The sequence below is a fragment of the Anthonomus grandis genome, chromosome 9, assembly GCF_022605725.1.
Source record: "Anthonomus grandis grandis chromosome 9, icAntGran1.3, whole genome shotgun sequence".
NCBI lineage: Eukaryota > Metazoa > Arthropoda > Insecta > Coleoptera > Curculionidae > Anthonomus > Anthonomus grandis.
In genome coordinates, this window is record NC_065554.1 from 25,740,587 (window position 1) to 25,758,360 (window position 17,774).

The 17,774-nt window shown below is 30.1% G+C and overlaps 2 protein-coding genes across 15 annotated transcripts in view; one reads left to right on the forward strand and one right to left on the reverse strand.

Annotated features, from left to right (window-relative positions):
• LOC126740724 (coiled-coil domain-containing protein AGAP005037) overlaps positions 1–17,774 on the reverse strand; it is a 196,606-nt gene that overhangs the window by 35,442 nt on the left and 143,390 nt on the right. The gene's annotated exons all lie outside the window — the stretch shown is intronic.
• On the forward strand, positions 10,751–17,589 carry LOC126740731 (C-reactive protein 1.1-like). Its single transcript, XM_050446880.1, has 5 exons — positions 10,751–11,083; positions 15,499–15,643; positions 16,244–16,349; positions 16,403–16,611; positions 16,967–17,589. The coding sequence occupies exons 2-5, from the start codon at positions 15,518–15,520 to the stop codon at positions 17,510–17,512; spliced, it is 987 nt and encodes a 328-aa protein (XP_050302837.1). The 5' UTR covers positions 10,751–11,083; positions 15,499–15,517; the 3' UTR covers positions 17,513–17,589.

A 17,774-nucleotide genomic window follows, 5' to 3' on the forward strand; every position in this document is an offset into this window, starting at 1 on the left:
AAAAGTGTTGTGAAGTCTTAGAAAATTGACAAAAAATTATCCTTGGGTCGAGAAACAATCAGTTTTAGGGGTCTGGAATAGTAGTAGTGGCTTAGGAGCCCCCTCTAGATATAGAATTTGAAATAAAACCACTTAAACTGCCTGGAAAAAAATTAAAATTTATTGCAACATCAAATTCCTGGATAAGCATATAAAATTGGCTTTAATTGCCTGAAAATTATTTCAGAATAACGTCGACTCTCGTTGAAAGAAATTTAAAATAACTGCAAAGGCCTTTAAAAAAATGCAAATTGCCTAGAAAAAAATAAATCAATTCCAACTGTTTAGGATGAAATTAAATATATTTAAAAATGTTTGAGAGAAATTTAAAAGTTACTCTATAGCTTGAAAAAAATTGATAAATTAAAATTAATTGCCTAAAAATTAAAATAGCTTTAAATTGAATCACTTAAACAAAATTGCTTGGAAAATATCAAAATTTGCATTCACAGTTGCATTTTAGCATAAGAAATTTGACCAGGTACATTTATGTCTTTTGTACCCAGTTTTGTATATATTTATTTAGTACTTGTATTTTGATTTCTATATTTGTGTGTTTTGCTTTTTATGTATAGCTTTGTCTACAAAATTTTTTAAATTTTTTGACAATAAAGCATATTTGATTTGATTCAGTCTAGAAAAATTACTTGTAATACTTGGCAAAATTGTATTATATCGCTATAATATCATAACGCTTAATTTACTTAAAAGAAAACTCAAAACTTGATGAGTTGGCCCAAAGAAACAAAAGTGACTGGAAAAAATTAAAACTAGCTTTAACGGCCTGGAAAAAAAATTAAATGAAGCTCCAATAGCCTGAAAAGATTTAAAAATTTGTCTGGTAAAAATTAAGAATTACGTAAAGTATCTGGAGAATAAATAAAAGTAATTAAAAATGGCTTTAATTACCTGGAAATTTTTAGCAATTTTAAATGCGTGAAAGAAAAATAAGCATTTTTAGTTGAATACCCGATAAATTTAAACTGCTTGAAACTAAATTAAAAATACCTCAAATTCCCTGAAAAATTTGGCTGATTTCTAATAAATCCAATTAAAGAGCCTGAAAAGTCAAAAGCCAAGCATGTTATCTTGGCAATGTGAAAACTTTCTAGAAAAAAAAATTAAAAATAGGTTTTAGTTTTGCGAGTACTTTTCACTATCTGGAGAAATTTAATAGAACTGCATAAAATTCCTGGAAAATAATTAAAACGGACTTTAACTGCTTGAGAAAAGTTAAACCGACTTTAAACAGCTAGAAGAAATCCTAAATAACTACCAAAAACAAAATTAAAGCAACTTTAAATGCTTAAAAAAAAGTTAAATATTTTAAAACAGGTAGACGATAAAAATTATGACAAATGCCTGGCAAAAACGCCAATTTAAATTACTTTAAACCAAAATACAAAATGCATGAATCTTAAATAATAAATTGGCGTCCAATAAGTCCTGGAACAAATTTAAACCGACGTCAATTGCATGGTAGAAATTTTGAACAACAATTAAACAACAGTTTTAGTTATTTTTCCAGATAGTTGAAATCAATAATCTCACTAATTTTGTATTTCTTTCAAATAGTTGATAATAATAATATATCATGAATAATATGATTCATCATTATAGTTGAATAATATGATGATGAATAATATGATAAATAGTCGAGTAATCTTTAAAGTTTTTCCCAGGATTTCTTATTGTCAAATTCGTCCAGGGATTTAAAGGCATCCAATCATTAAATGTCTGGAAAAAAATTTAAAAAAATATTTTGCAGTTCTATTTTTTTCTGTTAAATTCGTCCAGGGATTTAAAGGCATCCAATCATTAAACGTCTGGAAAAGAATTTAAAAAAATATTTTGCAGTTCTAATTTTTTCTTTTGTTAAATTCTTCCAGGGATTTAAAGGCATCCAATCATTAAATGTCTGGAAAAAAATTTAAAAAAATATTTTGCAGTTCAAATTTTTTTTTGTTAAATTCTTTCAGGGATTTAAAGGCATCCAATCATTAAATGTCTGAAAAAAAATTTAAAAAAATATTTTGCAGTTCTAATTTTTTTTTGTTAAATTCTTCCAGGGATTTAAAGGCATCCAATCATTAAATGTCTGGAAAAAAATTAAAAAAAATATTTTGTAGTTCTAATTTTTTCTTGTTAAATTCTTCCAGGGATTTAAAGGCATCCAATCATTAAATGTCTGGAAAGAAAGTTAAAAAAAATATTTTGCAGTTCTAATTTTTTTTTATTAAATTCGTCCAGGGATTTAAAAGCATCCAATCATTAAATGTCTGGAAAAAAGTTAAAAAAAATATTTTACAGTTCTAATTTTTTTTTGTTAAATTCGTCCAGGGATTTAAATGCATCCAATCATTAAATGTCTGGAAAAAAAATTAAAAAAAATATTTTGCAGTTCTAATTTTTTTTTGTTAAATTCTTCCAGGGATTTAAAGGCATCCAATCATTAAATTTCTGGAAAAAAAGTTTAAAAAAATATTTTGCAGTTCTAATTTTTTTTTGTTAAATTCTTCCAGGGATTTAAAGGCATCCAATCATTAAATGTCTGGAAAAAAGTTTAAAAAAATATTTTACAGTTCTAATTTTGTTTTGTTAAATTCTTCCAGGGATTTAAAGGCATCCAATCATTAAATGTCTGGAAAAAAATTTTAAAAAATATTTTGCAGTTCTATTTTTTTTTTTGTTAAATTTTTCCAGGGATTTAAAGGCATCCAATCATTAAATGTCTGGAAAAAAATTTTAAAAAATATTTTGCAGTTTAATTGCTTGAAAAGAAAATAATTCTTTAACTGCTTGGTTAATATTTTCTTCCAGGCAATTAAATTCTTTCACTTTTTTAGGTAGTCAATCAATATATCCAGGAGGTTGAATTTGACATGAATATTAAAATTAAATTACTGCAGCTTCCTAAAAAAAAACATAACAGTCTGCCTCGAAAAAAAATTAAATTTTTAGGAATTTCCTAGAATAAAACAAAAAAACTGATTTAAACGTCTTAAAAGAATTCTCTAAAAATTGAAAATATTATCCTGGAAGAATCACATAAATTTTTCAGAAACCAATGTTTCCAGAAGATCACTTTGTAAAGATATTTTCCCATCCAGACATGACTGTTGTTGGTCTTCTTAAGTCTTTTGTATTAATTATTAACAAGTTTTTTTGGTGAAAACGCACCCACATTGTTGGGCGCCAAAAAATTGACATTTGTATATCTGAGAGAGAAAAAATTAAAAAGTTATGATTTTAGTTTAAATAAAGCTTTTACTACCTAAAAGTAGTTTTTAATTTCCATAATAAATCACTCAAGAAACTTGATCAGAACACAACAGCTTGGACATCAGGGAAGCTTTGTTCAGTATACAGGTTTTAATACACAGAACACGTGATATTAATTCAAATATCTAAAAAAACTAGAAAAGCAACCTATTTTAAGATCAAAAGAAGTTCGCGCCAATGAATATTATCCTGGTTGAAAAATCCCACAGTGGTCTGAAATGTCATCCACCTCATTATCCGGATCAGCCTTTATCAAGATCATCTGGACCAAGCTAATCGCTAAAATCTAAGCAGGATAAACTCCAGGAGAAGAAAAATAAATGGACTGCTCTCCATATCATCTTCTAACCCAGTAATACGTACGAATCCAGAAACTACCTCCATAAATCAAATATTAATGTCCAAGCCGTTTTAAATTTTAAACTTCCCATTGTTCCGTATTCCAAACTCTCCTTGTTATGAATAGGTCCTCGAATCTCCAGGAGGAGATGCTTTACATATTCCGAGAGTCTCAGGATTTATAAGATGAATACGTAATCGGGCGGTTTCTCACGATAACGGCTGCTCGGCTTTGTTTCCCTCGTAAAGAGATTTTAAGTATTTAATTGAAAGTTTTTGTAGAGGTTAATGGGTGCGCGATATGCTTGCGAAAATCTCCGTTAAACCATAAAATCGACAATGAACTAGTTTCTGTTTGGGAATTTCGACATAAACGCACCGGTTGTTTGAAATATTGCCTAAAATGTGTATCTGTTGATTTAATTAAGTTAGGCTGGTTCGTTAGGTGCTTAATTAGATACATTCTGTGGCATATGATCATAGTAAAGCAAGTTAGTGGATTTTTAAAGATAATTTATCTAATTTAAATTAATTAGACCGTGTTAAGAACTTTCGTGGTGAATTTTAGTAAAGTTCGGAATCATTTTTAAGACTGATATTACATAGAAAGTCAAAGAAGTTTAGTCCAAGGATAAATAAGGCAAAAATAATAAATTTCATAGGCACTGAATTTTAATTAAAAAAAAAAACATTAAATGCTTGCAATAAATTAAAAAATATTATGTTGTGAAAATTAGAAACGTTTTCCAGACAGTTAAAGTCTTTTGAAGTTTTCTGGAAATTTTGTGTTTTCTTGAATTTTCTTGGTTGATTATATTTTTCGTATTGCAAAAAATTGCCTTAAAAGGCAAAAGTTTCTTTACTTTCCCTTGGATTTCAGTTATGGTCATTTTATTTTTTATTTCTTTAAAATTCTCAGTCTCTTTTTTTGTTCTTGTGGGATTTTCTTGGATTTATAAAAGAAGCAGTAACACTTACTCAAGAAAATTCAATGAATTGAAAAAGATAAAGACAAGTAGGATTAATAAAATTTCTTTGATTTAATTCAATTTTTCAAAATTTATTGGATTATTTCGGTTTTCTTTTATCATTTTTAGCTTTTTATGGTTATAAGTTAAGTTGGTTTGGTTTTTGTTAAAAAATAGTCGATATTCGAGTTATTCTTATGTTACTCATTGAGTAATTTGTTCTTTTAAAAATATCTTCTTGTGCATTGGTTTGTGTGTTAAAGAATTAATTTCATTATAGGATATCAATGAGCAAAATTCAATATATTAATTAAATATCTTTATTAGATCTTCTTCGCCATACATATATGATTTTATTAATGCCTTTAAAGTAATTTTTATTTTACCTTTTAAATTGTAAATAATTTGTAAGTTTTATGCCTTTTATACTTTTGGGCTAACATTCCATATTTTAAGCATTTACTATAACTTAGTCACTTATATTCTTTTTAGGTATTTCAGTTACGTTTTTGTTACAGGGTTTTTAAAGGACATTTCCCATTTTATTTCTGTATTTCAGACTTCTCGATATTTTTCTATGTCTCCCAGGAAATATAAAAAATGTTTCGAATTTTTTAGGCATTTAAAGTATTTTTTTAATTTTTTTATATCATTCTTTACGTCTTCCAGGAGTTACCAATAATTTTTCCATTGTATTGTCAATATTGTTTCAAGCCTCTCAGACTTCTGGGGTCAATTTTTATGCGTTCCAGACCACTGTAAATAATTTTCCAAATCTTCCAAGCATATAACGCAATATTTTATTTTATTCCAGGCATTTGAAGTCATTTTAAGATTCTTTCTACCACTTTTAGTTTTGACTTGTTAGAGAAATGGATCAAGTCTTATATGGGTTATCATAAGAGTGTGTTTTTTAATTTGCTTTCTATATTATATTTAATTTATTTAATATATTTTTTAAATCATCTTACAATTTTTATGTCAAGTCATTTTGATTTCTTTCATTCTGGTGTAACCTTTCATATATTTAAGGCATTTAAGTTACTTTTTCACTTTATTCTAGGCAGTTTCTTTACGTATTCTGCTAGCTTCATTCAACTGCCTGGAAGAAAAATATTATTTTATTAATTTTAGACAATTGAGATTCAAATTATATTCATTTTCCTGCTGTATCTGATGAATCTGAACTACTAAGTCCAATATCTCAACTACTAGCTAAGGCATTTACATGCGATAAAAAACATTGAATTTAGAAAAGTTTTCTAAATAAGTTATAGCAAAAAATTAGGTTTGGTTTTCAAGGTGAGTTCTCATTTTAAAAACCTGCATTTCAAAAACTAGTTAAACTATTTAAATGAAATAAGAAGAAGAGGATTAAGAAGAGTATTTTTAGTAAAAGTTTACTTTAGTTTAAAATATACTTTTAAAGATATTTAACTTTTACCCAATGATATCAAAAAATTCAGTTTGACTTTCAAACTGAGCACTCACATTAAAGTCCAATGTACTAACTACTAGCCAAGTCCACTTGTATATTCCTAATAAAATCAACAGATAATCACAATCAACAATATACACAATAATTATTTAAATAAATGTTTAAAGTCATCAATCAATCAATAAGTAACTCATTAAGGTGGCGTAATAAATTGCCTTAGGTTGACCAAAATTAATGATATTGTAAAGAATAAGCGCAATTTAAAGAATCTAGGTTAAGCTGTATAAATGGGGTAGAATTTTGTAATACAAGAATATATTAAGAGTTTTTATAGCAATGAAAATGTGAAAACAATTTCAAGGTTTAAAATAACTGCAGGAAATTTAAAGTTCTATGAAGGATAACTGAGGAATCTTCAGCACTTACATTTGAAAAGGATGTTTGATGACGAAACATCCGTGATGCTAAATTAATATTCAATATTAACGATCATATTAAATAGTGAAGTCCTACAACAGCTGCATACGCAAATTTTATGCTAAGCCAAATTTCGAATTTTACAAGAAAGTCTCTTTTCGCCCATAATAAATAGCAAAAGCGGATTAGCAAATTGGTTTCATAACAAAAGGAAGACCCGGTGTACGGAAACCAGTGCTACAATTATTACCCGTCTAACCTGGTATTTGCCGCAACCATCGTACGCACAGACGCTCCTAAAGAGTTTGTTTTGATTCATTACCAATAAAGTAGAATTTCTTTAATTCTTCGAATGTGTGTGTGTCTTTAAGCGGAGAGACGGTTTAGTTTGAAGAAGCTGAACATACACTTGAAAGAAACAGAATTAAAATAGATCTTTTGTCATTAGTTTGTTTTATTTGAATATTTTTATTTAGTTTATATTTTCATTATCACGCTGCTCATCTTAATTTAGATCATGATTTTTATTAGATGTTTATTTAAATTATCGTTTTTTTTTCTTAATTTATTATAACATTAGATAAGACAGAATCTTGTTTGTCTGTCTTTTGGGACTTTATTGGAGAATAGGGTATTTAAATGTATAGCTCCTCAAGACTCACTACTGAAAGTAATTTTGTTTGTAATTTACGTAAATGATGCGTTCGAGTTTCTCCGTGAATGTTCAGGCGATACTACCATTCTGTAATTTCTTACATTTCCTGTATCTTTCTCAAATGTTAGTATCACCCTTATCATTGTCTTAATACAATCTAAGTTTCTTTTTACTTTATTTGATACTTTTCTCTCTTCCGCATATGGTCAATATTACATTATTAAATAGAGAGATTAAGTCCTTCACTTTTGACGCCTTTATAACTAAAACATCAATTTTTTGCACTCTTTTTCAGCTTTCATTAATTTATGAATTATTTAAGCCTCTGATTAATTATAATATAATAAAAGGCAACATTTCATTTATTATAAATCTGTTGAAATAAGCAATCAGATGTATTTAAGATTAAATATTAATAATCAGTTAAGAATCGATTTTTGTACTCATTCCTACTTAAGTCATTTAAGTCAAGGACCACATGTTTTGGTTTTCCTAGGTTAGGTGTTTGTAAAAGTTGAGTTTTTCAAAAGTCGTCTGATCCTGATTGGCTAATTATTGACGTATGTCAAATATGACAATAATGACATTTTAACTGTCGAATTTGACGACTCGACTGTCTTTTTTTATGTTGCCTTAGGGTGGAAAACAAGTCAACCTCATGATTTTCTTCTAATTTTAAGTTTTTAACTAATTTTATAGTATTTTTGTAATTTTCCGGTGTCATGGATTGATAAATTATTTTACAAGCTGGCAAACATTCAATTATTGTGCAACTACACAGAGCAGAGGATATGTAATTTTTTCAATGATGACATACCTAAGCGTCTTTTAATAATGTTGAGGTGCATTTTAAAGATTCAATCCTATTTTGGAGTGTTACAGTATTCAATTTTAATTCTCAGACATCCACTGCTCAAAATATTGGCAATTTACATGTCCTTATCTTCATCTAGGTTAGAATATTCTCGCAAATATCCTTGATGCACTAGTTTGCATTTTAGTAATTATCCAGACAGTCACAGAAACATTGGTTTTTTTAATTTTCGTCGAATCCATCCTTATAAAAATCTTAGAGCGAGGTCTAGCTAATAAAAATATCATCAATTGTCAAATTTGCTCCAATAATAGAGCGTAACTATTGAAAGACCCTTAAAGCAAAAAAAAAGTTATATTTCTAACCTAGTCCCAAAGCGTGTCTTAAGATGTATTCATTGGTGTTGCTTAAATTGTGAGAGAACATCTTTAGTTCATTTCAAGAACAAAAATCTTGAAATGAACTTGAAAAAACTGTTGGTTTGATTAAAATCATGGTTGCAAATCTTACAAGTACTAATTCACCAAACAACTCTCAACTTGCTGTATAATGGTAGGTTTCGATTCCTCGATAAAAACCTTAATGAGTCCTTCTTCTGGTTCTAGTGGTCTAGTAAGGATAAAGCTTTCATAATCTTCATTTTTACATTCATCTGACATTTTTCCAAATTACCTTTACCTCGCACTCTTTAATCCTTACTTACCAATATTCCCTTTGAATATGGACACATTAAGCCTATTCTTGAAGATCTTATCTTAAGTTATAAACGAAGTCTATGAGTGACCTAGACCGCTGCTGTGCTCTCATGTTTGACGAAATGTCTTTAATTTCTGGGTTTTTTATGAAAAATTTAAGTAAGGAATCTCTGGTTTCTAGGATTTTAGTAAACTTGACAAGAACTTGGTTTTTATGGTCAAAGGCCTAATAAAACCTCACAAAAATCATGTTTTTTATTTGTTTACAAAGGACCCTAATAAAACTGACGCTTAAAAAACTTGTATAAAAAATCTTGTATAAAAGATTTACAGTTCATCTGTACATTGGGAAAGTCTGCACAACCATATATGATCATGGAACCACATTTATTTCAAAAAATATATTATTACGATTTCTATATGATTGTGTAAATTTTTATATTAAATCAGGAATTAAATTAAGTTTTATATTTTGTTTTTATTTGCTTTCAATTACAAATTGAATGGACATAATATTGAACAAGTCACCTCCTACAAATACTTGGGTCATGAATTGCGCATTAGAAGAGATAATCAGACATCCAAATATACAGGTAAACACGTAATAAGTATCGGATCATCTGATAAGTGACAAACAAACTGGATGAAGCCTGCACAAAAAATATAAGTTGGAAAAGACAGTACGTACAAATGGCTGCACTCGCTATGACCCTGAAAGTGTAAAATTTTTAATAATTTAATAGAAGTATAGTGGTATTCATTGGCCTGCAAGATCGCCTGATCTTAATCTTGATACTTCAGATAAAAGGTGACTTTCATGGATAATTACTCATTTATTACTGTTGGGAAATAATCTAATAACACCATTTTCTGCCATTAAGATGTATTCGGTTTATGTTCAAAATTATTAAAGAGATCATCGATCCCTAGCAGGTTGCCAGAGGTCATACATCTAGAACTTAACACTTTGACTAAATTTGAAGTTTTTTATAAAAAGTAGGTCTCTTAAAAGAAAAATTGACGACCTTTGAAATATGCACTTAATGAGCACTTTTAAAATCAGTAAGTACACAAACTGGGACAGAGTCCAAAGTTTATCTCAGTTGCTGTCAGAGTCAGCTTGAGGCAGAGTCGTAAGGGCGGTCGAGATAAGAAGTTGCTCATGATTACACCTATTTCCTTTACTCTTTAAACTTTAATAGAGAAACCTCTTCAGACTCTTTGTGATCAATTACTCGTATAAAAGTTGCAGTACACAGTTGAGTTAAATTGCTTTAAGTGTAAGTCTAGTCATAGTATCAGTTACAGTGAGAAGTTACTTACTGCGACCCTATTACCTTCAATACTCAAGACGGGTTTCTCTTTTTCTCTCTCTTAATGACCAATTTTAGGTTCATAATCCCTAATAACCCAAAAAGGAGTCTCTAAGTGACCTAATGAAGATCCTTAAATGCCCTAACACTCTGAACCCAGTTAAACACTTTCTTTTTTAGAATAAACGTCTCTAGTTATACATTCAGTGGTCGTATGCTGAAACAATAGGTTAAAGTACTTAACCGATTGTAATTAGAGTATTAACACTATTGTTCCTAGTTAGCAAGAAGTTAGTGAAATTATCTGCTAAGAGGCAAAAGTGAGTGTATATAAGGTTAAGTTAAGTATACATAAAGACAGTTGATATCCCATAGTTTACACCTGCCAACTGTTCCATTTTCCTAGCTTTGTTGCTAAATAGTCGTATTTTCTGTAGTACAGGTTTGTTTCATTTATTACGTTAATTGGTTCAGCGCATTATAAGCTATGATCTTTCAATAAAGATAAAAAGTAATAGTAGCATCCTTTATTTGAGAAAAAACCCAATAGTTCTCTCTCAAATTATTACGTTTCTGGATGTGGTGATGATCGAACGAGAAATATATCCCCAAGACTTCTTTCAATGGTCTACAAAATGTACTGACCTAAATCTACTGAACTTCTAATGATATAACTCTCAGATTTCCTTGATGATTGTCACCAAGCAGGTGTACGTCCACCTTTAAAATTTTCTGATATTCGTTATGGTCAAGTTCTTCGAGCGCGGCTGGCGTTCACCCAACACAAAATTCCCTGATAATCGCTGAAAAGCGGTAAAAGATACCAAGGTGCGTCCACGCCAAGAACTAAGTCGCTGTCGGAAGTGGAAAACCTTTAAATCCTATTTATTAACGGCTTATTAACGTATACATATTTGTGTGTCTTTCACCGATTAGCGAAAAAGTTAAATAGATAATTTGTGTTATGAACACGGTCGTTTGTTGACAAAGTTTGACGCGATCGTTTTGCATGTGTGAAATGGGCGAAAGTGCTTCGGTTTATGAATAGAAAAGACGGTTTTTTGATTGGTGGAATGTGGTGGATCTTTTTTTATATATTTTAATTAGTGTTTTAGCTAAAAGGGTTAGTATCAGTTATTTATTGCACTTAAAATTGCGGTTCTTCCGTTTTTTATAACCCCGTAGTTTTTCGTTTAAACTCAATTTAATTCAACAAATTAATACAAATATGGGCCTGTTTTAGAACTACCAAAGTGCATGTTTTTCCAAAACTAGTATAGAAAGTGATAAATTGACCTGCCACAGTAAGTAGGTGCGTTTAGATTATTTTGTCTTAAAATAGTCCTTACAAGCAAATTTTAATTATTTGTAAAGTTCTGATATGTATTTTTGTCTTCGGGACATACTAATCTTAAGTTCTTAGTTATTTCTCTTTTTTCCCTAACTTAAGTCAAGGGTAAATTTATATGGATTTTGCGACAGAGAAAATCAAGGAATTGACGTTTTTTTAGAAAAACATATTTTTTAAATATTAAATATTTTAAATCTATATCGTATGTTACACAGCATGTCATTTAATTAAATATTTGAGGTGTAGTAATCGAGTTTATAAACTAGATATGTATATCCCGTGTCAAGTTTTTAAAATGCCAAAATTTCCTTCTTTTTGTAAATATAATCATATATGATATACAGGGTGTCCCGGTTCATGTGGGAAATCTCTCGGATCCAGGTAGAACATGGAAAAATAATACCGAATGTTCCTATAAAAAAAATTCCTACAGGCCTTCTTTACGAAGATACAGCCTCCTAAAGGACGCTAATAAATTACTTTTAAACTGCCCGGTAGAATTTAATAAAAATTTTAGGTGATGAACACTATTAGGGACCTCTTAAAATGACATCCTTAAAATACATTTACCTTGTTTACTTTACCAGGGGTGGACTAGGTTGTACACTTTAATGCGTATATTTTTAACACCCTGTATGTTAAAGTCTAAAAAAAATAAATTTGGATACCTTGAACCCTAGGCTAAAAAAAAGGTACTCTTGTTCATTATCGATAAAATGAACTGTTTTTGAGAAAAAAAAATAAACGACTTAACACTTAGATAGTAACACTTAGAAATGCTTCGGTAGTCCAAGAAGCTGTAACCAGTATCCCGGTTGGCCCAAAAATACCCAGTCAACAGATAAACCAACAATCAAGATGATGATTGGAGCGGAAACAATGCATACTATAGTAAAACTTAATAAACTACATAATTAAAATAAAATAATAAAATAACAAACACAATTTTACTTTTTCATAATAAAATTTCTCAAGAGCCCTCTGAATTGATTCAAAGTAATACAATTTTTGATGTTAGCAGGCAAGTTGTTAAATAGGATTAAACCTTTGTATAGAACTGAATTATGCATTTGGGTTGTGTTACATCTGTCGACTAGTATGAAGTCTATACGATCTCGTATTATAGTTATGTATATCTCCAAAAACTCTTAATTTATTACAAATATTATCGGGGAGCATCTGATGTTTTAATTTAAAAATAAACAAATAAACGTTATACAAAATTCTTTGATGTACAGACAACATATCTAGGATACCCAACATAGAGACAACAGGCGTGTAACGATTACAATTTAGAATCAGTCTCATAGCCCCGCACTACCTCCAGCATATCGTTGACATACAATAAAAATAGCAAGGGGCCCAAGACCGTTCCCTGCGGTACACCATGCTTTACATTAATAATTTCAGATGAACTATTTTTGTACATGACTCGCTGAACTCTACCACTAAGATAAGACTGAAACCACTTCAATACATTATGTTTAAGGCCTAACCGTTCTAATTTCCTAATTAACATTTCTCTACTCACGGTTTCAAACGCTCTCTTAAAATCCAAAAATACAGCAAGTACTAGATTATCAGAGTCAAGGGCCCTGAGAAAATTATTAACTATATTAATAATGACAGACTCACATGAATGATTCTCACGGAACCCCGATTGGTTAGGCACAACTATTTTATTTATATTACAATGTTCGAGTAGCTGTTCCTTAACACATACTTCAAGGAGCTTCTCATAAATAGGTACGGTGTTAATTGGCCGAAATTCATTACACAATTTAGTGTTTTGCACTTTTGGAACAGGAACAACAGTAGAAAGTTTCCAGGATTGCGGAAAAATCCCAGTATTTAAGGATGTATTGATAATATCCAAAAGACGATCACCCACAACATAAGTAACATCGCAAAGAACCTGCTTAGAGATGCCACTCTCCCCACCACCAACGTTTTTTAGATTTTTAAGTATTTCCTTCATTTTAGTCATCGAAACTTTATTAAATTGTGTCAAGGTTTTCTGGACTGAAGGTGGTTCAATGAAATATGTTTGGCCATTTGCTGCTGGTGGAATATCTGCAAGAATAAGATCAATACTATTCACGAAATAATTATTAAATCTATGTGCAATATCATCCTCCTGTATAATGATTTAATTTTCAAACTTTATTTCATTAGGCATGTTTTGGTTTTTTCCTGACAAAAGCGTCTTCAGATTTTTCCAGAGTTCTTTTTGATTATTTTTATTTAGATCTATGGTATTCGCAAAAAATCTATCCTTTTCTACTCTTATCTTGCTTACTATGTTATTTCTTATAGCTTTATATGCATTACAAACGTTGTCGTTGTTTTCTATGGCAGCCCTTTTATATAATCGATCCCTTTCCTGCATTTGCTCCCTTGTATTTTGAGTTATCCATTTTTTATCGGCATATTTCTGTTTTTGCACAATTTTAATCCTTGGGCACATACTGTCAAGAATTGTTCTAATATCTCTGACAAAAGTATTAGCTAGTAAGACAACATCTGAACTATTTCTATTCCAATTGCATGTAAGCAGTTCTTCCTGAAGTTTATGGCATTTATAGGTCTTAAAAGACTTAATATAACTTACTAGATCCATTGGCTGTTCCTTCGATTGATCCATAGAAATTGATATAATAGAATGGTCACTAATTTTAGGAGTTTGATGGACTTTATGCGAAAGAGATTTGTCATTTGAAATTAAATAATCGATCTGACTTCTTTGGACTATTCTAGTTGGAGTCTTAATTATTTGACTAAACCCATTGGTATAAATGATACTTAATAATTTGTTACTATAAAAACTGTTTTTTAATAAATCAAAATTAAAATCCCCAAGGATAATGTTGGTGCCATTAAATCCACTAACTTATATAAGAAAAGTATAGATACAAAAACTATGGATTTTTTTATAATCTATAATTTTCCTAAAAAGCATTTTTCTGTCAGTTAATTTATTTCTACAAAAAAAAACATTTTTCATTATCCTTACCTTTACCCCCCCACCCACCTCACACAACATACCAGTAAAAAATTGTTTCCCCGAATCATTGTTTTCCAAAATAATACGTATGAATAACAGCTGGTTTGGTCGTTAATATCCAATATAATAACATGGTTTGTTTATTTAAATTTGATATAATTATATATGTGTATATTAATAGATATTTAATACAAAAACAGCGTTATTAGATTCGATAATATGAACGAATTTTCAGAAAAATTTCAACAAATATTTGAGGTATAGTAATCAAGTTTAAAAACTGGATATGTAAATCCCTAGTCAATTTTTTTTAAATGCCAAAATTTTCTCCCTTTTGTAAACGGAATAGTATATGATATACGTATATTCTACAGTTTAATAAATTTACCTTGACCATATACGGTTGATAAATATACCAAAACCAAAAAATCTTTGAATAAATATTTATTTAACCATAACAATTTACTCCTATGATATGTTGCTTGGGTCGCAATCAAAATCAATAATTCCGAAAGAAATTTCATAGGATATGTGCTGTACCTCGCTAAATAGAAAATTCCGAAATTTCACTTGAAAATTTACGTTAATATTTAAACAGAAAATTATATTAAAAAATAATTCAAAATATATAAATTATTGCAATTTTCTTGTATCAGTTTGCAAAATAATAAGGCCAAAAAAACAATCTAATTTAAAAAACAGCCTAAAAAGTCGATGTTTTTACTGCAATAAGTTTAAAAAATTATAATTTTTTTGCAGAAAATAAACATTTAAGAATTAGTTTATCACCAAAAGTGTTCGAAAAAGAATATTCCAAAAAAAAATCGATTTTTTATTTCTGATAAAATATTTGTATTTTTATATCAGCCGAGTTCATTACACTCGTACCCATTCAAGGAAATTAAGAAAGCTAAACAAATTAAATAACTAAAAAAAAAATACTCTTCATACCCACTTTTCAGGAAATCAATCAAGAACAACACACTCGTAATACCAATTACATCAACAGATTTCTGCAAAAAACTTAAAAAAAAAACACTCCATTTTTACAACAAAAGTAGTTAATGCATGAATACCCGCAAACACTTTTGCAATTTCCATTACACGACTTCGATAAGATGAGAAAAAAACTTGTCTGATTAACGCTGATTTCTTTACATAACATGTTTACTACATTTTATAGGAAGAAAAAAAAAACGAAAATGAAATTCGAAGGAAACGCATTTCTTATCCTGGCGAGTTTTTTTCAAGCGGTATTAGGGAAACAACAAACGCACGAGCACGGGATGGTTCCTAAAGTTTCCCTTACACAGAAAGGTTATATTCAGGTAAAGAGTTTTTTATTTACCATGTCATTATAAAGTATCATAGTTCATTCACAATTAAGTGTATGCAGCGGTTAAAAATTCAAAAAAAAAAAAAAGAACCCCTTATTTACGTCTAGCAATCTTGGTTGTCCATGGACTATTATATTATAGAGGATAAAAGTCCTTGAACAAAATAAATATTTAATAAATCTATTTTCCACCTAAAAAAAAATAAAGCATAAAAACTAATATTGAAATTAGGGTTTTTCAATGCAATTGCATAAACACAGACAAATGCAGCAAATTTAATTTATTCCATTCAAGCTAATAAAAATGACGAGATGAATTTTAATGAATTAATGTAAGTATTTCTTAAAGGACCCTTTAAATGCCTTAAAAAATCAACTTATTTTTACGTATAAGCTTCAGTCCATACGTTTCTTACTTCGTATACCCAAGACCCTATTACCCACATCCATTTTCAGTCGATACGATCACAATATTCTGCTTTTATTTCCTGAATTATTGCATAAAACTAAAGATGCCCATATAGATTGTGCTCAGGTGCATTTCATGCAATACATCTTTAAAATAAATAAATTGCTGGTATTTTTATTTTAGTTTCTCAGATACGTGGTGGATGTACCGGACATCACTGAATACACTTTTTGTATATGGGTTAGGAGCAACAATTTGACTCATAACCATCCTTTACTCTCCTATTCAAGTGAGTACATTTTATATAAGCATTTAATGACATAATTTCAAAACGTCTTTTAGAGCATGAAGAAGAACGTTTGATTAGAGCCTGGATAAGTCCCTTGGGAACTCACTTAAACCTGGAAATCTTACAGGTTCCAGTGTTTGCGGTGCCAGTTCACTTAGTGGAGAACGAGTGGTATCATATTTGTCAATCTTGGTCCACGTTTTTGGCACAATGGAGTTTGTATCTTAATGGGAAAGCGATTGCTAATGGGCATGCGCAAAAGGTATAAAGAACTTTTAATTAAATCAATATATCTTCTAAGAATGTTCTTGATCCTTATGCTGCTCATATAATAAGATCTCTTTTAAATATCATATAGAAAGATAACAGGAAATTCGGAAAAAACCAGATTTGAATTACCTGTAACTATTTTTGCAATCAACTAGCTTAGTTAATTGATATTGGTGCTTTAAATGCAACTTTTGCCTCATTATTAGAGACATTTGAAAACAGAACTAGTGCATGAGCTTGAAACTAAGTACATTCTAGAACATCATAGATTCTAAAGCTCTAGTTACCTGAACTTGAACACCAAACCTTAAAAGTTAACCTGTAGACTCAAAACTAATAATTTCCAGCTACGAAACGCCATTATTCCTGCAAAGGGTGACCTCGTGGTAGGCCAAGAGTACACCGACTTCGACAAAGGACTCGACGACGGTATCGAAGGAGATATCTCAGGATTCAACCTGGTCCTGGCCTCAGCATTTCCGAAAACATCCAAGAAAAACCACTTGTCCAAAATCCACATCACTCCCAACAACATTTTCAAAAGAGAAGCCACTCGAAGGGTTTTACTGAGGCCACCGAATAAAGTACAAATAAGACGCCAAATATGGGACGAGAGTCTGGAACTATTTGCTCAACATAAGCTAGTGCCTTCACTTCCACTGGAAGGTGTTCGTAAATATCCTCAAGAAGGAAATTTCTTAGGAAAGTCTGATCAGTACTATATAGATAAGCCACTAGGGCTCCTTCTGGTGGAACTAAGCAACGACTGTGGGTACTTAAGGGGGGCACCGTTGAGTGGTAAAGGAGTACTGGTCAGCTGGACTAAGACGGAAGTGAGAGTTTTCGGTGGTGCCATTTTGAAAACAGTTCCGCCATTTTGTCACGGAAGGTAGCATTCAGTTGGAAGGTACAAGCTCGTTATTTAGGTTTATTGTTAAGGTGGAAAGATATAAATAAAAAATGTTTTCTAGTCCAAAAGTGTTTCTATTGAGACAGGAATTGTTCTGGCTCTATTTTTCTATATCAATAATTGATTCAAATTGAAAGACCTTAACGATAAATGCTTCTTGGTCAATTTTGGTCTTTTACATCCAAACTAGACTACCGATCTCAATATCTATAAAAATGTACCATAAGACAAATACGATTTCTATG